Source organism: Ostrea edulis, chromosome 8 (genome assembly GCF_947568905.1).
Source record: "Ostrea edulis chromosome 8, xbOstEdul1.1, whole genome shotgun sequence".
In the NCBI taxonomy this organism is placed as follows: domain Eukaryota; kingdom Metazoa; phylum Mollusca; class Bivalvia; order Ostreida; family Ostreidae; genus Ostrea; species Ostrea edulis.
In genome coordinates this window covers 18,652,133-18,674,855 of record NC_079171.1, presented here as the reverse complement: position 1 = coordinate 18,674,855, position 22,723 = coordinate 18,652,133, and the positions used below count along the sequence as shown (strand labels likewise).

Here is a 22,723-nt window from a genome sequence, read left to right as displayed (position 1 = left end):
CTATAATGTACAAGGCCTGAAAAAACAACACGCAAAAGCTGTGAGAGGAGTTGGTTATACAAAGTAGGTATCAGGCTTAAAATGGCAAAGTTCAAGTATAGTGTCCAATCATAGCTGTACAAGGTCTGAAGGATGTTAAAAAAGTCTGTAAGAGGAGTTAATTACAAAAATAGGTACCGTCCATTTAAGACATGCTTAAAAAATTACAAAGTTCTACTACACGTAGATTTTTCGAAGAATGTCTGATCGCTTTGAAAAAGACATACGCACACCTTCAATGATTGTACAGAGTTTGAAGCATGTCAAGTTAGACACATGAAATGCGTTGATTATACAAAGTGAGTACCCTATTATTATGTACAAGCCACCCGCCATTTACCATACTACACTGTACAAGCCGGATACACGTTGTGCAACCCGCCCAATAAATTGCACAACTGTTGGCTTGTCAAACGTTGCTATATATAATTTTTTCCAAATGAATTGAATAATATTTTATTTGTATTGTAGTTGCATGATAAAGAGCCTTCATTTCCACGATCGTACGCACCATTCAAAATTTGTTGCACTTTACCTAAAGATGGCAGCATCTCTGCCTGAATGGAAATTCTCATAGGAACGTAAAACAAAGTGCACACAGAACATGGAGATCAAAGTAATTTGTGCACTATGACGTCATTTGTGAAACAGACACAGTACCTGTCAGTCCTACGTTAGCTCTGACGTTGTTGATGACGGCTACAGCTTGTTCACCATTATAGATAAAGATCACTTTGTTAACCGCATTTCTCTGCAAATATAAAACCATGTCAGTACAATTTTTAAAATGGTATTTCATTTTCATCTGAAAGTGACTTACATGTAGGCGACATTTACCGGTAAGCAAGTCTATAAAAGGTTTATGCAGGGGCGATTTTTTTACTTTGGGTCCCAAGTATCCCCTTCCCTTTTACCGGAAGCGGGCATTTCTCTCTCTCTCTCTCTCTCTCTCTCTGTGTATATATATATACAGTAAATGTATATATATACAGTTAATGATTGTTTTTTATGGAATGTGTCATACTGATTTTCAATATATATATATATATATATATATATATATATATATATATATATATAAATGTGTGTGTGTGTGTGTGTGTGTGTGTGTCTCTCTCTCTCTCTCTCTCTGTGTGTGTGTGTGTGTGGGTGTGGGTGTGCTCATATTTGTAGGCTCTTTTAAGCTGAATTGTATAGTTTTCAATATTGCGTGACTCTTAGGTAGACAGCTTCTAAAATTTGATGTTAGGCATGCGTGTACGAGCTCGAGTATAAAAGAACAAATATCATATTATAAATTATATATTCATACTGTGTACGGCACGATGAACTCCGCTTTGGCATTGGACGTCTCCAGACCGAAAATAACGGCGCTGATCTTCTTGTCTACAATCATTGAAATAGTAGACTCCTCCTGATAGGAATAGATACAGTTTGTAACTAGAGCCTGTTGCTCAGCGCCACCTGGTAGTATACGGAACTCTAATCTGATAACGAGACTCTGTTGAAAGTCAGCGTTGGAAAAACGATACAGATTAATAATTCCCGGCCCATTGAATTTAGCCATTCTCATAGTTGGATCAATATCCACATACTCGTATGTGACAGTAATACTGTTGGTGGAGGAATCCTCGAAAGGTCTCGCTAAGTCATCGAAATTCAGTATAACTTCCGGTTTGCATTCTAAATGAAAAATATAGAATGAAATTATTTAAGATTATTTAACACGAAAATCATGACTCAAATTATCAACATCTTCACCTTTCATCAATATTTCAGGAGAGGGCGTTCTAAGATTTAAGAACTTGTGCTCAATCCTTTTGTTATAACATCTAGACAATAAAATATGTTCAAATCAAATCAATGTTTCATAATTACCGTCGAGGTTTGAAGACGGCAAGATCTTGACCAGTTTAGTACACCCACAATCAGCAGCGACAAAAGCGGTACCTAACGGACAGCGCATGGAAATGTTACCAGATGGCGCCATCTGAATAAACTTCTTTTCATCAGTCACGTCAGGAAAGTTTGTGCATACTGCAAAATTTGTAAGGCAAATAAAAATTACACACTACCCGGTAGGCAAATAAGTAATATAGCCTTTAAACAACTATTTCTACTTTATTTCTTTGTATGGGAATGTACCCCACTATTTTCACAGAAACATTGTATACTAATGATTTTACAGGTAAGCGTGTTCTAAATGATATAAGTTGTAGAGCGTTCGCTTCATAACCAGGAGGTCGTAACTACAAGCCCCTCTCGTGTAGGCTACGACCGTGTTAAACCTAAGGCGTAAATATACATGTATGTAGTGATTGCTCCTTCGCCAAACGTTCGGCATTTAGAAGTGAGAATCATGTGTCTTGCGGATATGACTTTTGTTTTAAAGTCATAGCCGAAAAACACATGTGCGACACGAAGCGACAGGCATTGACACGTTAAAGAACCCTGAATTCTACGGACTTGGGCACTAAGCATAGGTATAAATTTGTGGTACTTCATAGCTGGTGACGTCTCCATATCCACAATATGAGTGAAAAATTCTCGACAGGACGTAAAACAAACAAACAAGCAACCAAACATTAGATATGAAATATAAATAAAAGTTGACTGCTTACAGTAATTTGGATTTACATTAGACGTGTACGTTTAGAAATCAGTATACACGTTCTACTGCAATTTTAAAATCTTTATTTGTAAAATATGTTCATGATAGGATTGAACATTCCTATTGAAGAAAACTCTGAACATTTTATTCACTACCTGAATAAAAGTGCTGTTCATGAGAAAAATGTCCGGAGTTTACACGTTAATAAGTTTTTCAAAGAGAAGGTTCGATTCTTATAATTTCAATTCATTCACTGTATTTCAAAAATTAAAAAAAAGAAGTTTCCCCGCTGAGTCTCCGTACAATACGTTATTTTGTTTCCTAGCTGAGTCTCCGTACATTACGTTATTTTGTTTGAATAGCTTCCTCGTTGATTGTCGTTACATTACGTTATTTTGTTTGAATAGTTTCCCTGCTGAGTGTCCATACATTACGTTATTTTGTTTCCCCGCTGAGTGTCGGTACATTACGTTATTTTGTTTGAATAATTTCCCGGCTTAGTCTCTGTACATTACGTTATTTTGTTTGAATAATTTCCCGGCTTAGTCTCTGTACATTACGTTATTTTGTTTGAATAATTTCCCGGCTTAGTCTCTGTACATTACGTTATTTTGTTTCCCCGCTGAGTCTCCGTACATTACGTTATTTTGTTTCCCCGCTGAGTCTCCGTACATTACGTTATTTTGTTTCCCCGCTGAGTCTCCGTACATTACGTTATTTTGTTTCCCCACTGAGTCACAAAATATATACAAAATGAGTGTACCTTATTCATTACTGTTACCAAACTTTCGTCGGTGAAAATCTCGAAATGGTGTGTTTCGATGCATGTTGACAGTAAAGTCCACATTTTGTACGTGATTAGTTTGATATTTGCTTAATATGATGTTTTAAGTAGCGCATATACATGTATGGAATGTTTTTGCTAAGAATAAGGGAAATTGCCTCATCTATGTATGTAAAGACATATACTATAGATTATCAAAAATGTAGAACACTTCTATCAAATGCGTTTGAAAACGCTTAGACCCCCGATGTCAGAATTTTCCTTTTCCTAGTCATCAATATGTCAAATTCATAGTCCTTTTCGAATGGTATGGACCACATTTTATACCAGTTATCCATTGTCAATCGCCTTACAATGAGATTTAGTTTCACTCTGTTGTGGATGAGTGTGTGCCAAACAGAAGTAATTTACATTTGCATCAGTTTCTCATGAATATGCTTCATGATTCCTTTTTCACACATTTTCATTCCAATGTATCTTTGCATATTATCAATTCTAACATATATACCACCCCAAACATTGGTATATCTAATACAGATGCCACTTTCCTCTAATAACCCTTAGCGGGGCCCTTGTTGTCCGTGTCAGTTTTCTAGTTTCTGTTGTTTACATACAATGTCCGAAACATTATTGTATGGAAGTAAATAACTCATTGCGCAGACTGGGAATTCATTTTCTTCCTTTTAAACATATGCCATGGTTCAGAATTCATAAGTTTTCACTCTTTCGTTGTCAGCCAATATGTGTCTACTCGTAGAAAATGTTTGAACTTTCTTATACAAAATGGAAATTGTCAGCATTTTGTTTACATAAAGCGTACATTCTTGTAATTACTTCCCTGTGTCTCGGGTTTCATCGGCGGTCTTTTCTAAACTTCATAAGCACAATATGACTTCTCAAGGACGAATTTGCCTTAATAATCTTATAATTCATAAGCCTGGGGCAGAAATAGACAGGACCTCTTAGGGTTGTTTGTGCTGTGAAGTATATTGCCTCTAAATCATGTGATATGGGCAATTAAGTGGTCAAAATAATGGCGGAAATATCAATTTTGTAGGCTATCTATAAATCTGTCAAATTGAATCATAAAAAGTGCATATTTGGGCGAAGCTTCACTCAAGCAAATCAATGTAGATTTTGATTATTAGAGAAATATCTAATACATACGAATAAAACTTACTACAGAAATAGCTGCTAAGCAAGTGTAGACTGTTTATAGAGTTATTGGTGAATATTGGCAGAGATGGTTAAGTTGTGAGCGAATTTTCACAAACAACGAATGCCAATATTTACCGATATAAATTCAATAACTTCTTTATCATATAGCTAAACTATATTCCCAATGTTTTAAGTTGATGCTCTATCATTTTTCTCATCAAGGTAGAAAATGCAGTATTAGTGATACGGATATGACTGCGTGCAATATAATTACCTCGTCAATGTTCATCCGAACTGCATCAGTTAATGCTTGTGAAATGTTTCAAATATCTGCTGGTCCTTAACTGTACTAATCAATACTACGCGTAAGATATTTCTAGTTTACAAATTTCCGCCCCTATCCTATGTGAACATTATATCGTCCCGAGGAAGGGACAGGTCGTTCCAGAAATTTGTGAATACACTGTTGTTCTTGTCGTTGGTCATTTTAGTGCTTATATATATATAGTACTAAAATGGACAGGAACTCCGATACAGACACGAAATTTAAATTGACATCAAACTGATATAGACATGATCCTGTAATATAAACATGATCCTGTAATATAAACACAAATTCAAACTGATATAGATACGAACTCCAACGAACATCCTCAGAGACGTAACATTAACACTAATATAGACATTAACTCCCACGTTAACATCCTCAGAGACCTAACATTAACACTAATATAGACACTAACTCCCACGTTAACATCCTCAGAGACCTAACATTAACACTAATATAGACACTAACTCCCACGTTAACATCCTCAGAGACCTAACATTAACACTAATATAGACATTAACTCCCACGTTAACATCCTCAGAGACCTAACATTAACACTAATATAGACACTAACTCCCACGTTAACATCCTCAGAGACCTAACATTAACACTAATATAGACACTAACTCCCACGTTAACATCCTCAGAGACCTAACATTAACACTAATATAGACATTAACTCCCACGTTAACATCCTCAGAGACCTAACATTAACACTAATATAGACACTAACTCCCACGTTAACATCCTCAGAGACCTAACATTAACACTAATATAGACATTAACTCCCACGTTAACATCCTCAGAGACCTAACATTAACACTAATATAGACATTAACTCCCACGTTAACATCCTCAGAGACCTAACATTAACACTAATATAGACATTAACTCCCACGTTAACATCCTCAGAGACCTAACATTAACACTAATATAGACATTAACTCCCACGTTAACATCCTCAGAGACCTAACATTAACACTAATATAGACATTAACTCCCACGTTAACATCCTCAGAGACCTAACATTAACACTAATATAGACATTAACTCCCACGTTAACATCCTCAGAGACCTAACATTAACACTAATATAGACATTAACTCCCACGTTAACATCCTCAGAGACCTAACATTAACACTAATATAGACACTAACTCCCACGTTAACATCCTCAGAGACCTAACATTAACACTAATATAGACATTAACTCCCACGTTAACATCCTCAGAGACCTAACATTAACACTAATATAGACATTAACTCCCACGTTAACATCCTCAGAGACCTAACATTAACACTAATATAGACATTAACTCCCACGTTAACATCCTCAGAGACCTAACATTAATACTAATATAGACATTAACTCCCACGTTAACATCCTCAGAGACCTAACATTAACACTAATATAGACATTAACTCCCACGTTAACATCCTCAGAGACCTAACATTAACACTAATATAGACATTAACTCCCACGTTAACATCCTCAGAGACCTAACATTAACACTAATATAGACATTAACTCCCACGTTAACATCCTCAGAGACCTAACATTAACACTAATATAGACATTAACTCCCACGTTAACATCCTCAGAGACCTAACATTAATACTAATATAGACATTAACTCCCACGTTAACATCCTCAGAGACCTAACATTAACACTAATATAGACATTAACTCCCACGTTAACATCCTCAGAGACCTAACATTAACACTAATATAGACATTAACTCCCACGTTAACATCCTCAGAGACCTAACATTAACACTAATATAGACATTAACTCCCACGTTAACATGAACTTATGGGTAAATGAACTCAAATATAGAAATGGACACAATATAGACATGATGACCAATGTATACCTGAACTCCAAACTGATATAAACATGAATTTCTAGCCTTCAATACGATTCATTGATTGATCGAATATTGTTTTACGTCCCTCTCGAGAATATTTCACTCATATGGAGACGTCACCACTGCCGGTGAAGGGCTGCAAAATTTGGGCCTATGCTCGGCGCTTATGGCCATTGAGCAGGGAGGGATCTTTATCGTGCCACACATGCTGTGACACGGGACCTTGGTTTTTGACATGAGACATGAGCTCCAAATATAGACACGAGCTCCAGACAGATATAGACACGAGTTCTAAATATACACACAAACTCCAAATATAGTCACGAACTCCAAATATAGACACGAGTTCCAAATATAGATAAGCGCACCAAATATAGACATGAGCTCCAAATACAGACACGAACTTCAAATATAGACACAAGATCCAAATATAGACACGAGCTCCAGACAGATATGGACACGAGTTCTAAATATAGACATGAGCTCTAAGTTAATACAGACATGAACTTACCAACAGGACCAACGATTCTGTTGTCTTTTGGTGGACATTCTGACAAACATGTGGGATCCATGGTGCACCCCACTCCCTGGACATAACTGTTACTACTGGCTGGACAACAGGAAGCTACAGCAGTGCCATTCAGACACACCCAGAAAGCACTACAGTATCCAGCCATCGGTACAGTACCTGCCATCTTTCCGATACAAGGACCTGTAAAGGACGAACTAGATTATCCAATAGAAAGAAAGGAAGTTAGATTACGCAGTACAAAGTATTTTAATTTTGAAAATGATGTAAAACGTAAAATTTGAAATTTTCAGAATTCAATTAGAAATTTCTAAGATAAAGGAAATCATTCTGGTTAAAATTGTCTTAACTGTGCAACGTTATGACCCCATGGCTCTATATTTAACAAGCAGTACTCTACACTGCAGCTCCTAGCCCTACTTACTATCTGGGCAATACACCTCGTGGGAAGGCTGGCAAGTGAGATGATTCAAGTTCCAAAACTGACCCCAAGGACACACGTGTGTGAATTCCAGGGCGTTTCCACCAGCGTCTGGAAGCATCTGGATGAATTTAGTACAGTCTCCCGTCACGGACTTGTAGCCCCAGTTGCGCCCAATGATACAATTTGGACAAAGTTCAGCTGCGAAAAGAGAATTTATAATTGTACATATAGGTACTTTTTTAATAAGAAGGCGAAAATAACGAACAGTGATCAATTTCATACAAAACAGAGAATTGGGCAAACACGGACCCCTGCATATATCAAAGGTGGGACCATGTGCCTAGGAGGAGTAAGCATCCCCTGTTGACCAGTCACACCCGCCATGAGCCCTATGTGGGCAGAATCAGTGTGCAAAAAACGGCCTAACAATCGGAATGAAGCACGTTACACAGCTTTTGACCAAATGATAGGTTATAATGGCAAACGACTTATTATAGTTTCATATATATATATATATATATATATATATATATATATATATATAAGCAAAACTGAAATAGTAATAAATGGGGATAATTGTTTATTTGTGGATATAGTCATTATTTAATAGCATTTTCATTTCATTTATCAAATTTCTCACAGAAGCATCTGCTAGGTAATCATGTGTGATACTCACGAGATACGGAGTTGATTCTGTTCGTGGTGAAAGGCAGACCTTGTGTCGTTGTGGGAGAGTTTGTTGGACCTGAAAATAAAGTTTTTATTTAGACTTTCAATGACTGGTGTGTAGTATACAGGATGGACATACATTGTAGTAACCATATAGGTCCAAGTCTCTTATCAGGTTGTGATCATAGCTCACAAGTCTCTTATCAGGCTGTGATCATAGCTCACAAGTCTCTTATCAGGCTGTGATCATAGCTTACAAGTCTCTTATCAGGCTGTGATCATAGCTCACAAGTCTCTTATCAGGCTGTTATCATATATTACAAGTCTCTTATCAGGCTTTTATCATATATTACAAGTCTCTTATCAGGCTTTTATCATATATTACAAGTCTCTTATCAGGTTGTGATCATAGCTCACAAGTCTCTTATCAGGCTGTGATCATAGTTTACAAGTCTCTTATCGGGCTGTGATCATAGATTACAAGTCTCTTATCAGGCTGTGATCATATATTACAAGTCTCTTATCAGGCTTTTATCATATATTACAAGTCTCTTATCAGGCTTTTATCATATATTACAAGTCTCTTATCAGGCTGTGATCATAGCTCACAAGTCTCTTATCAGGCTGTGATCATAGCTCACAAGTCTCTTATCAGGCTGTTATCATATATTACAAGTCTCTTATCAGGCTTTTATCATATATTACAAGTCTCTTATCGGGCTGTGATCATAGCTCACAAGTCTCTTATCAGGCTGTTATCATAGTTCACAAGTCTCTAATCAGGCTATGGTCATAGCTTACAAGTCTCTTATCAGGCTGTTATCATAACTTACCGTATATACTCGCCTATAAGTCGGATTTTTGAGAGTCAATTTTTTGTCCAAAACTCTATGTCCGACTTATAGGCGCGTCCTAAGAAGATTGGTATTTTTCTGGGAGGCGTAATGTAGTGGGTTTTTTTTTTAAACAACTCCGACGATTATCATGGACTACCACACAAATGATTATTGTTCACAAATATCTAGACATAGTGTATTGTTTATGTATTTTAAAATCATGTATAAAGTACAAGTATTTACATATTTTTGTTTAGTTAAAAATTATTTACCCGTAACTAATACTTTCAATTCAACTCACCTATCGTTTATCGGTAAAATTGAATCACGAACCCGATTTAATATTGAAATATTAATATGTATACCGACTGAAATATATTTCATAAAAAAATGAATATTGTTAACAGATAATTTAGATCATCATTCTTGACTCTTAAAAACTCTATTGTTGATACAATGAATTATACCGAAATCCCACAGTAACAGTTTTCGCGAGGCGCGTGTCACTAAGTAAACACGGTCAGGTACTGGTAATTAAGAGACCATAATTGCTTAGATAAACAAGGGATCATTGCCCATAACAGATCAAGGTTTGCGTTTAAACCCCTAACACATATGGCTTGGATATTGAACACCCCATAATTATCAATTTCTCAAAATATTTGTTGAAACATAGGTATAAACACAAGAGCATTGACTTGAAATTGTCAACCGATTCTGACAAAAATTTGTACCGACTTATAAGCGAGTCAATGGCAAATTCCTACAAAATAACCCTAAAAAATACAACTGACTTATAGGCGAGTATATACGGTACAAGTCTCTTATCAGGCTGTGAACATAGCTTACAAGTCTCTTATCAGACTGTGAACATAGCTTACAAGTCTCTTATCAGGCTGTTATCATAGCTTACAAGTCTATTAACGGGCTGTGATCATAGCTTACAAGTCTCTTATCAGACTGTGAACATAGCTTACAAGTCTCTTATCAGGCTGTGATCATAGCTCACAAGTCTCTTATCAGGCTGTGAACATAGCTTACAAGTCTCTTATCAGGCTGTGATCATAGCTCACAAGTCTCTTATCAGGCTGTGATCATAGCTTACAAGTCTCTTATCAGACTGTGAACATAGCTTACAAGTCTCTTATCAGGCTGTGATCATAGCTCACAAGTCTCTTATCAGGCTGTGATCATAGCTTACAAGTCTCTTATCAGGTTGTGATCATAGCTCACAAGTCTCTTATCAGGCTGTTATCATAGCTCACAAGTCTCTAATCAGGCTGTGATCATAGCTTACAAGTCTATTAACGGGCTGTGATCATAGCTTACAAGTCTATTAACGGGCTGTGATCATGGCTTACAAGTCTATTAACGGGCTGTGATCATGGCTTACAAGTCTCTTAACGGGCTGTGATCATAGTTTACAAGTCTCTCAACGGGCTGTGATCATAGCTTACAAGTCTCTTATCAGGCTGTGATCATAGGTTACAAGTCTCTAATCAGGCTATGGTCATAGCTTACAAGTCTCTAATCGGGCTGTGGTCATAGCTTGCAAGTCTCTTATCGGGCTATGATCATAGCTTACAAGTCTCTTAACGGACTGTGATCATACATGTAGCTTACAAGTTTGGGTCTCTGTTTTGTTGCTTTACCTCTCGTCGAGAATTATCCTCCCGTGGCGATACATTCACCTGTACTAGAGAAGTACTTTAAATGTAGGATTATGTATGACCTCACGTGTCATAACAGAGAGTTGTTTCTATCGTGCCAACGCTTGTCATAAAGAGCCTCGGTTTTAGGTCTCATCCTAGAGACTTCCTCATGCAAGGCAATAACCATGTACCTATTTTCATGCTTTAGGTTTGACGTGACCAGTGCTCTAACTCACAAAATGGTGGTCAACAGTCCACTCAATGACAAACGCCTAGGTCTTTTATCAGGATAGAACACAATAACTATGATCATTTTATGATTGATTGATTTTATATTGTTTAACAAGAGTCTCTCTCAAGAATTTTTCACTCATATGTAGACGTCACCAATGCCGGTGAAGGGCTGCAAAATTTAGACCTATGCTCGGCAATTGAATTTTAATTGTCTCATATTCGTAGATTAACTGCAAGTACTTCAGAATCCATATGACATTTTTATTCTAGGTTTTAGTTTTAAGTTGGCATTAATAGAAAATCTCTACCATTACCAGAGGTGGGATCAGGTGCCTAGGAGGAGTAAGCATCCCCTGTAGACCGGTTACACCCACCGTGAGCCCTATATCTTGATCAGGGAAACGGAGGAATCCGTAATCAAAACCAATGTACCAAGAGCGGCCTATTAATCGGTATGAAATAATTTAGACAGCATTTCACCAATTGATAAGTTGTAATGGCAAACTATATATATATCCACACAAATAATGGTATAAGCATATATGCAATAGAAATATCAAAACGCTGATTGAATGTATATCAACTAGAAGTACATTCTTCATCAAGAGTATAATGAATTCTTTCGTGTTCACAATGAATACACACACACACACACACACACACACACACACACACACACACACACACACACACACATATATATATATATATATATATACATATATACATACCTCCTGTGATAATAAGGTTTATCTGGTTACTGGACACCTCTCCGAGGGCCGTACGGACCACTAACTGGTAATTAGTCTCGTCCGTGTAATCAACGCCATTGATCACTAGGACGGGATTAGTGATGGAATTAGTACTTCCGCTGTATTTTCCGGAAGTACCGATCACGTCGATATCATAAGCGGCGCCATTACCGAACACCTTCTGCCACTTAACGGAGAGAACTTGGACATTGGTGGAGATGAACGCTGATAAGGTGGCAGTGGTTCCATATCCAACGATAGAACTTCCGGTTATTGTAATGCTTGGGAGTTCTGATAAGTAAATATTAGATGTGAGCACAGAAACCACCAGTGGGTAAGTAATTTTAAAAGTAATTTCCATAACAAATTACCAAATATCAGCATTTTCTGATCTATAAATTTATTTTGCAATTGAATATTATATCGTTTATCGATGGTAAGGCTTTAATTGAAATTTGATACTTTTTTTTCAAAAGTCGGTACATATTAAACATGTTCATGATATGCACATAAAAACTATAAAATATCATAATATGCTTTTTAATGATAAAAAGGCAAAGATAGCAAACAGTGATCAAAATCATAATTTCTATAAAGAATACAGAACGAAGAGTGGTGCAAACACAGACTCCTGGAAATACCAGAGTCGGGATGGGGTGCCTCAGAGGAGTAAGCCTACCCTGTTAACTTGTTACACCCGCCGTGAGCCCTATTCCTAGGTAAGGTAAATGAGTAATCCGTAGTCAAAATCAGCGTGAAAAGAACGATCTAACAATTGGCATGAAACTTGCCAGACAGCACTTTATCCATTTCCAGATTGTATTGCTAAATTAGGTCGTTATCACGACTGTAGAATTTATGAAATGCTAACTTTCAACGAAACTGTTAAAACCCCTGTAACATGAACTTGTACGTTAGTAGCCTGCCTCAATTAAAAACTGATCATACACATAACATGCTTTTGCGTATGGAATGCAGGTGATGATGGAATTATGCTATACAGATATGGGAAGTTAACCACAGAGAAGGCGAAGTCCTCCCGTTTGTCATAAAGTTGAGTTGTTCGTTTATCGTTAAAATACTCGTATATGCTGGATAAAATATCCAAGTATGAAGCAAATGTAGAAGATTCTCTGGTGTCTTTTATTTCGAGTTCACTGGGATATATCGAATCGACATATAAATAAAAATGAGTATTGTTTTAGATAACACTTTATCGATATATTTATATATCGAGTTGAAGGCTACAGCAAGAAATATTTCTTCTCGTGTTCAAGCTTTTGAATAAATTCTGCCTCGTAAGAATATAAATGCATGACGGAGCACAAGGGAATTCCTGTTAAAAGACTTGATTACCAAAAACTAGGACTATACTGTCAATGAGGAATTCCAGCATCTTTTTAATGCAAGGTGAAGATAACGAACAGTGATCAATCTCATAACTCCCATAAGCAATACAAAATAGATAGTTGGGCAAACACGAACCCCTGGACACACCAGAGGTGGGATCAGGTGCCTAGGAGGAGTAAGCATCCCCTGTCGACCGGTCACACCCGCCGCGAGCCCCATATCCTGATCAGGTAAACGGAGTTATCCGTAGTCAAAATCAGTGTGCCAATATCAACTTCACAATCAGAGTGGTTGATAGTAAAGTTTGGGATAATTGATCACAATATATGGATATTTTTATTGAAGAAGCAACTGTCATTGATATGAAAAAGCCTAGTCTTTAATTCATTATAAAGAATAGTCGTGTAAAGTGTTGAAAAGCCTTACGATTTGATGCTGTTGATCTGAGAAAGGTTTTGTGATTTCAAATTTACAAAAGGTTCTTTAGAAGTGTTTAGAATCCGCATTTGATTTACACAACTTTTCGCATATGTTGTGTAACAATACGTTTTAAGTTTCTCCTTCACAGCTGTTACTATTTTTATTATCGTTATTCAGTTTTTGAATAATGCATCATTAGAATATAAATACAGGTCAGCTATCAAAGGGGCACAATTCGTACCGATGGGAATTCCAACAGGCGGTTGGAAGACCTAATCACCAAAGACCATGCAGAAATTGTCAATCTAGCATATGTTTTATTTCAACTTCAGAGTACTTGTGCGTGGAATCAGAGTGGTGTTTAATAAAGTAATTTTTTGGATGACTGATCACTAAATATGAATATTTCCGTTTTCCATCTTTGTTGAAAAAGCAACTGTCTATGACGTCAAAAAATCTGGTCTTTAATTTATCGTGAGGAATGCTCGTGTAACGTGTTAAAAAGTCATACGTTTTGATGTTGTTGATTTGAGAAAAGTTTTGCGATTTGAAATTTAATAAAAGTTCTTTAGATTTTTTTTAAAATCCACATTTGATTTACACAACTTCTGGCATATGTAGTCGTACGGTTCGTTTGAAGTTTCTCCTTCACAGTTGTTAATATTTTCGTGAGGAGCAAAGATGGGTGCTTAGTAGAACATTTACTGGATCCAGCAAGGTAGCTTTGTTTGTAAGGGTTTTTATGAAGTTTAGGAATCCAGTATCTATCTCGTATCCATTCGTCCCATTGACTGAGATATCAAATGTATTTAACACTGAAGCATAATTTTGAAGAATTTAATATTTAGAAAGGGAATTCTGAATATAAGTAGGATTAACAAATGTGAAATTAATGCCAAGTTCGTTTAAATGTATACAATGTTGTTTGTTGTTGCAAGCTTTGTCAATTTAGAAATTACTTACAGATCATCAGTTTCGATAACTCTCATATCGACCACAACTCAAAACATACGCGAAAAAACAAACAAAAACAGCACTACGTTTGCAATGAATATGAATTGAATAAAAACGACCCAATACCTGAACTTTCACGTACTTGTAAAGAAAACCAGAAAAAAGGTAGGAAAAATAATTACCGACAACCCGGATTTCAATTAGATTACTAGTCGTCTCCCCTCCAGCATTTGTCACAACGAGCCGGTAGATGGCGCCGTCATTATAATTGGCATTGTTGATAACAAGTTTTGGATTAATCGATGAAACGGTACTCCCAATATATTTTCCAGATGATGACGCTATGTCAATATCTGAAGCTAGACCATTTCCAGCAATCCTCTGCCATTTCATAGATGTGATGTTGGATGTTGTGCTTATAGTAGCTGTTAGAATAATATTTCCGCCCAGAAGAACAGTGGATCCACCCGACAATACAATAACAGGGGGTGCTGTAAAATGAATTTGAAGAAAATAAAAACGAATGATAGAATTTCAACCATGAAGCATTCAAAGATTTCCTGTTATCAAATTTTTATCATATCTAAACCTACGTTTTCGCCGTAGGCATATCTACCAATGATTGCAGTGAACTACAGACCTAGCGAACGTTTAAGGCCATTTTTGTAGCACAATATATTCATTATTAGTCGTTAAGGTAATTCCACATACCACATCAAATAACGTTAGAAATGTTATTCACGAGTTTCGAACGTTATCACACATTCAACGAACCCGATGACATTTTGGTAAATGTTGTAGACTGTATTCAAAATTTTTAAAAATTCATACAAACTGCAATACTAACACGTATTCTGAGAGCATTGTATGGCGATACATAGTCCCCTACCGGTCGCAAAAATCACTAGACCGTAACAATATTCGAAGTTCAATATGTAGGATATTGTAAAGGGGAAAATTGGGGAACCAGGATAGGAATGGTTGGAAATTAACTACTATTCAGGTACAAAGACTAGACCAGGAAAAAAAAAGACTTATTCATAATTAGGGTTTAGGTCTTTAACCAAGTCAACGAACTATGAAATGTAGGTGATCATGAATAATTTAGCTTCATTGTTGTATTACTATGCTAGAAGTTTTAATGAGTGCAGTACTCTTATTTACAGAAATAAGAAACTTGTATGTAAATTTTAAGCTGGTGTGGGTGTGACTTTACTAGTTCTTAGCCAAAAGAACGCTCGGGAGAGAAAATGCTTATATTTATCCATTGCGAAGTCTAAACTCTTGATACACACTGCGTTATAATTTAGTGGTTTAGTTATCGATCCCTGTGATATTTCTGTAAATATTACAGATTATGATGTTAAGTTGTGTTGCCAACCTTGACTGCATCTACTCCAGGCTATTTGTTGTGTGTGGTTGCGGATCATTAATGACGGGTAGTAAAATCAAATCTCCAAAAACAAACTGCTCGTTTTTGTGTGATGCATGTACTGACAGTCACATATTTTTGTTGTTTTCCTGATAAATTATTTAAACCTGAAAGCATTCGATGTTGTCATGACCTTAAAATATATGCACAATCTAAAGCTATATGATATTGTACCCCTTTACGAAATAGAATCTTTGAAATATATTCACACGACAGAAATCGCTTCCGAGGCCCTCCGAATCCATAATACATGTAAAACTGTTACTACATGTCGTTAAAATTCACACCACATGACTGCATTGTATTGTTAAAAAACCAGGAATTAAAAATTACCAAGGGGACGAGGAATGCAGAAATCGGATGTTTTAAAATGTTCCATTTCCCCAAAATTTGTGATGTGTTCACAAGCCTAGATTAAACTTCGCTGACTGGGCGCTAACAAGTATTTAAATCATGTCAATCTGCATAAATTTGTTTGTTTGAACCTAGATCTGACCACATAATTTGAAAAAAATTATCTATTGTGACGTCTTGTCAGAAAAAACTCGGGTTAAATGAATATATAGTCTATCATTGTACTTATTCATTATCGAGATTATATATTTATATGAATTACTTGTGCATGCGTGAATATTGTTTTTGAATGTTTGTTTAATATGTTCTCTATTTTGTGTTCACAGCGAATGAGAACAAATAAAACTTGAAAATTTGAGTATTCATGTGATGTAGTTTATGAATTAGTTAGTTTGATATTTCGAGTCTATGGAAAGTGATCACCATGTGATTAGACTATAGATTTATTGTTTCACAATGCAAAACAGGAATTTATGAAATATATATACCATCGGTCATATTTGAACTTTTTCTCTCAAAGCTACAGGCACGGCTCTGTCTATTCTCTTTAGAGAAGTCGAGAGGCATAGCCTTCATCTACTTCTCTTCGCAAGCATTCATATTTTGATTCTGGAAAACGTGTAAATGCCAGAGCCGGTGACGGTTCATGCTTCGACTCAGATGTGTCTGGATTTACGCAATAGACAAGTTGTTTTCAAACATTTACCAGTAATGCACAAAACTGTCACAAGGAAATCAACACTTACATGTACTTGCTTTTAATCCATTTTCAATATGTTCCCGGTCCCGGGTTTACGTTAACTGGTCTTGGGAGTTGTCACAATAGGGGACCAGTTAAGAGAAAAGCGGGCTAACGTAATCAGAGTTGTGATTTAAACCCGGGACAGAGGCATGTTGAAAATGGGTTAAAAGCGAGTAAGTTTTGATTTCCTTGTGACGGTTTTGTGCATTGCTGTTAAATGTTTGAAAACAACTGGATGTCTATTGCGTAAATCCAGGCACATCTGAGTCGAAACGTCGGTCGAAGCATAAAGCGTCACGGACTCCGGCATTTACACGTTTTCCAGAATCAAAACATGAATGCTTGCGAAGAGAAGTCGATGAAGGCTATGCCTCTCGACTTCTCTAAAGAGAATAGGCTCTGCCATGCGCCTTTTATTAAGCTCAACAGTACAGTTAGGATTTTCCAAACTTCAAGCCCGATCCCTAAAACAATCAATGAAAGTGGTTTTTATCTATTTGTAGCTTTCCTGTTTTAAACTGTGTCTCAAAAACCACCCTGTAATATTTCTTGAAATGGTAATTCAGTAATGTAAATGATGAATGAAACATGTTTGCAGATACAGGAATTTTAGAAACCGTTTTCTAATATGCATTTTTTGGTCAAGGTTTTTAACATAGAGGGGGTCATTGAGCTCTCAAATTGTCCGCTACCACATCTACTTTTTATGTCAAATGATTGCTGGAGTGTAAAGGTAAAACATTAAAATGTTTCGAAACTCTGTAGGTTTTAGAAGTCACAATTTTCCAGATATGATAGACTATGAAGTCAAAATTTGGCCTACTATACGTACATTTTCATCACTTTGAAACCTACAGCATGGTGCAGTAGATAAAAAAAAATACTGAAAACAATCAAATACAATTAATTTTCTTCACTTCATATAAAAGAAACATATTCCCATTGTTTAAATTAAGACAATACCTCAAAACCTAATGTATATCAAATACATGCACATTTTGATTGAAATCTGTCGGATTTTCAATATTAAGATGTGATATGAGGAAATTCCTTAATAGACATCATCAAGATATTCATATTTGTTGTGGAAACAGTTTTCTTGCTAAGGTTGATATTGTTTATATACTGTGCATGTATATGCGCTTGAGACAGTGCTGTACATGTTTTTGTGATTCTTCGCATCAGATTGTATAAAGAGAATTATAAAGTGGTCGTTACCTTCGCAGACCAATGGTCTTAAAGCGCCATCCACCTCCAGTAAGGAGTCATTAAAGGAATTGGAGATGAAAACGTTTGATGCTGTGGCGATTGTTTCCAATTCAGCCCTGTAATAAGTTAATAACAATATTTAGACAAGTAAATCAAACAATTAACCTATGGTATTGTTAACCTGATACAAACGTAGGAAAATTCTGAAAGCATGATGTCAGGTTACTCATATCTTCCGAAAAACTAAATAAGCACCAAAAGCGTCCCCAAAACAGAGGAGAGGGTACTGTGAATACCATGAGGTGACCACCTGTAGTCAGTAAAATAATGATGATTTTAATGGGAACAATTCATGAAAGTTCCAAAGGTTCGTAATATTCATAATAACACATGTATACTGTATCTATATGTACATTATTACTATTACATTCCGTTTTCCCAAAGCAAGGTTTTTGGATTCCCGAAATTAGCAGTACCTTTCACTCGTACTGAAGTTCACTCTGTGGGTCCTAGACAGTCGGATTTAATAAGTTACCATGTTCGTCAACGAAAATCGCAAAAAGGTACGGTTTGAATGACAATGGTTGAAAATGTAAACAGACGTGTGAAAACGAGGAATCTTCTGAATCTTTATGACGGCTGACTCTCAAGGCTCATCCTATCGACATTACACATGTATTTACCCGCACCTTGTAAACACGAATAAATTCGTTATACACGCCGTCTTTCATTAAGCTTAACTGGGACAAATGGAATTTCGGTTGCATTTGAGAATTACAGACGTTCTGTAGGGAAATTAAAGGGAAACAACTTGCCAGCGCAGATGCCCAAAATAAAATCATGTCAAAAAGCATTACAAAGAAGTAACGACTGGCACCACTTTATATAAAAATCACCACATAGTCTTACCTGAATATACTGGAGCCGAATCCTATCGCTAACAATGTGATGCCCTCCGCCCGGGCCAAGGCTGCCTGGTCTTTGGTCTGCTCCGGTGAAGCGGAACGACCGTCCGTGATTACCACTCCCACACGGTGGACAAAATTACGTGCTGAAATCGTTATGTTTAATATGAAGAGTAAAGCCCTTTCTTGTGATTACCATTTTCCTATACGTAAATCATTTTGATGGTCGAGTATAGCTTTCAAATGTGGCATTCACGGGCAATGGCAATATTTCGTATTTTGTGATCAAATATATACATTAGCTTGTTAACTGTTCTAGCTTAGTAGTATATATACAATATTAATTCACACAGACAGCAAATATTCTGATTAGATACACTTTAGCTTATATATATACTTGTATCAACTTTAAGCTTTGTATTGTATTGTTTATTGCCACGAATCATACAGTTCGTTAGTGTAATGTATTTACCAGTATGTAGAAATAATTTAACAACATTGATGTAAATATATAAAGAGCTGGAGACTATGGCGTGTAAAACGTTAATATATTCGATAATCTTATGATGTATGTTCAATATCTTATGATGTATGTTCAATATCTTGTGATGTATGTTCAATATCTTATGATGTATGTTCAATATCTTGTGATGTACGTTCAATATCTTGTGATGTATGTTCAATATCTTATGATGTATATGTTCAATATCTTGTGATGTACGTTCAATATCTTGTGATGTCTGTTCAATATCTTATGATGTATATCTTCAATATATTGTGATGTATGTTCAATATCTTATGATGTATGTTCAATATCTTGTGATGTATGTTCAATATCTTATGATGTATGTTCAATATCTTGTGATGTACGTTCAATATCTTGTGATGTATGTTCAATATCTTATGATGTATATGTTCAATATCTTGTGATGTACGTTCAATATCTTGTGATGTCTGTTCAATATCTTATGATGTATATCTTCAATATCTTGTGATGTATGTTCAATATCTTATGATGTATGTTCAATATCTTGTGATGTATGTTCAATATCTTGTGATGTATGTAATATCTTGTGAACATATAACATAAGATTCCTGTGACACAATAAAGATCCCACTAAGATGTTTCTAATGGTCAACCAAAATTTGAATATCAGTTTTTGAGTTACAATTGAGATGCAGCACTCACAATTCTTTGTTATGTAAACAAGGCTCGTGCCAAGTTTTTGTTTACATATATGTATTGCTTATTAGAAAATAGCATGTTTAAAACAAAATGATTTGAGCTAAACACTAGAAACTATTTGATTGTGTTCAGAATTAACTTGTAAATTAAAAAAAAATCTGCTTTAAACGAACTATATATTACTTGTATATTTAACCTATGTAAACAAAAACATGGCACGAGCCTTGTTTACATAACAAAAAATTGTGAGCTCTGTATCTCCCATATACTTCGACAACTGACATTTAAATTTTTGTTGACCATAAGAAACATCTTAGTTATGCATTCTAAACAGTAAAAATTGAAAAATAAACTTGAATTTTTTTTTAGCTCAATCGTGTCCATGCCCCTTTAAAGACCGTAAGTGCCGAGCAGAGGCCTAAATTTTACAGCCCTTCACCGGCAACAGTGACGTGTCCATACGAGGGATGTTAAACAGTATACAATAAATCAATACTTAATCAAGAAAGCAGTAAACATTCGTGTTAGGCGAATTAGAAAAAGAATTACAGCATATACAGGTGTACACTGTACCTAGGTTACTATTAAAAGAATTAAACTTACAGCTTTTCGTTCGGAACATATCTCGCATTGCCTCTAAAGCACGAGCGGTTCCGGTACCGGATTTCGGGTGAGCAAGATTTTCAATCCTTGCCGCCAATAAATATTTGTTGTAAGTGGACGTGAGTTCTATGGTGTCTGCTGGATATGTTCCAAACACAATAACACCGATCCTCGTGTAGTTTTCTTCCACCGGATATCCCAGAAGAAGATTGTTCACAAATTTTTTCATACTCTTGAAGTCTTCATCTTTCAGACTCTCAGAACCGTCCAAAACGAATACGATATCTGACGGCACTCTACAGTTCAATTCTGTCAAAGTACACAAGACACATTTAACTTTCAAAACGAATGAGTTCTTCCTCTAACTAGAGAAAATTAATTGAAAATATTAAACAGTAAAATTATTAAAATCATTCATAAATTTTGTAATTATACGTTATTCAGAAACAATGGATATAATTTTCGTCACTAAGAAAGCTGTATATAAGTTTAAATATACCCATAAACGAGAGAGGCATCTTTATATTCCGATTAATTAAAAAGGAATATCTTAATTAGTATTGAACTTACGTTGGGTTGATGAGAAATGGACTATTTGAATGAGGAGAAAAAGACTGCCTATTACTTTGGGCCATAATGGCAGCTGTCGTAGAAGCATTGTGAAGGCGAGCAGATCTAAAAACACAACAAAAGTATGCTATAAAACATTTGAAAAGGAGACTAATTCATCATCAACCGAAAAACAAAAACTCAACTAAAGGGGTCTCCTATTTATTTAATATAATCGCAATTTGAAGGGACATTACCTGTCAAATAGTGTCAAATTAAAATTCTGTTCCACATTAGGTGGAATATGCTTTTAAAAAGTGAAGACAAAATAAATCTCAAAACTGAAAAGATGCTACCATTGATCAAATATAGTGAAAATTGTGTAAAATTATCCGGAGTAAATTCTTTCATACAGTTATGTTTCGGCCATTGTTTCTGGATGCATAAAAGAAACTTTGTAAAATCACAAAAAAGGTCGCAGGATGTTTAAATTTTAATATTTCAGTCAAAAACCAAATACTCAGCAGCTTCAACGTTAATGCCGGCGACGTCGACCTCAATTAAAAATCCAACTGCATAATGACGTATTATCCACGTTGTAAATTACTTACATAAACTTTCTCCAAATTAAAGTTAGTTATCAATTATGCAAATGTCTTCAGTGGAACTTCAAGTATTATTGATTCTTCGACGTTGAAAGTTTGTCGGCGTGAAGTGTCGCAATTCACACTCTCGTGTATTTTCAAAGAAGGAATTGTTTTCTTAAATTGAATTGCATGCATAGTTAGTATAATTCTGGCTGACATACCTCCATAATGATTTTATTGAAGTAAATCATCTTGTTGTCATCATTTATGGATGTAATTATTTCTGGTATATATTCGTTGATGTAATGATACTGGTATGTGTTGGTTGATGTAATTATTAGCGAGCGCAGCGAGCCAGCGCGGAGCGCTGGCTCGTACTGCGAGCTCTAATGACTAAAGCGCGGGAAATAATCCGAGCTATAAATCTCAACCTCTAACAAGATTTTTTTTTTGACGCCAATCCCAGAAGTCCCTCGTACAAAATGGCGGATGGTTCGATTCGTAAAATAATAATAATAAAAAAAAATCTTTGAAGTATTACAAACCTT

General features: G+C 35.8%; 1 protein-coding gene across 1 annotated transcript in view; it reads right to left on the bottom strand.

Moving 5' to 3' along the window:
* Positions 1-21,697, bottom strand: part of LOC125662905 (uncharacterized) — a 31,323-nt gene extending 9,626 nt beyond the window's left edge. Inside the window, exons 1-12 of the mRNA XM_048895250.2 lie at positions 21,610-21,697; positions 21,040-21,348; positions 19,255-19,396; positions 18,355-18,461; positions 14,791-15,099; positions 11,864-12,175; positions 8,418-8,486; positions 7,742-7,939; positions 7,300-7,500; positions 1,918-2,076; positions 1,352-1,722; positions 700-790 (exon numbers count right to left, since the gene is read on the bottom strand). Of these exons, the coding sequence (XP_048751207.2) occupies positions 700-790; positions 1,352-1,722; positions 1,918-2,076; positions 7,300-7,500; positions 7,742-7,939; positions 8,418-8,486; positions 11,864-12,175; positions 14,791-15,099; positions 18,355-18,461; positions 19,255-19,396; positions 21,040-21,348; positions 21,610-21,697 (2,356 nt within the window). The remainder of the gene's footprint in view (positions 1-699; positions 791-1,351; positions 1,723-1,917; positions 2,077-7,299; positions 7,501-7,741; positions 7,940-8,417; positions 8,487-11,863; positions 12,176-14,790; positions 15,100-18,354; positions 18,462-19,254; positions 19,397-21,039; positions 21,349-21,609) is intronic.
* Positions 21,698-22,723: the final 1,026 nt, after the last annotated feature.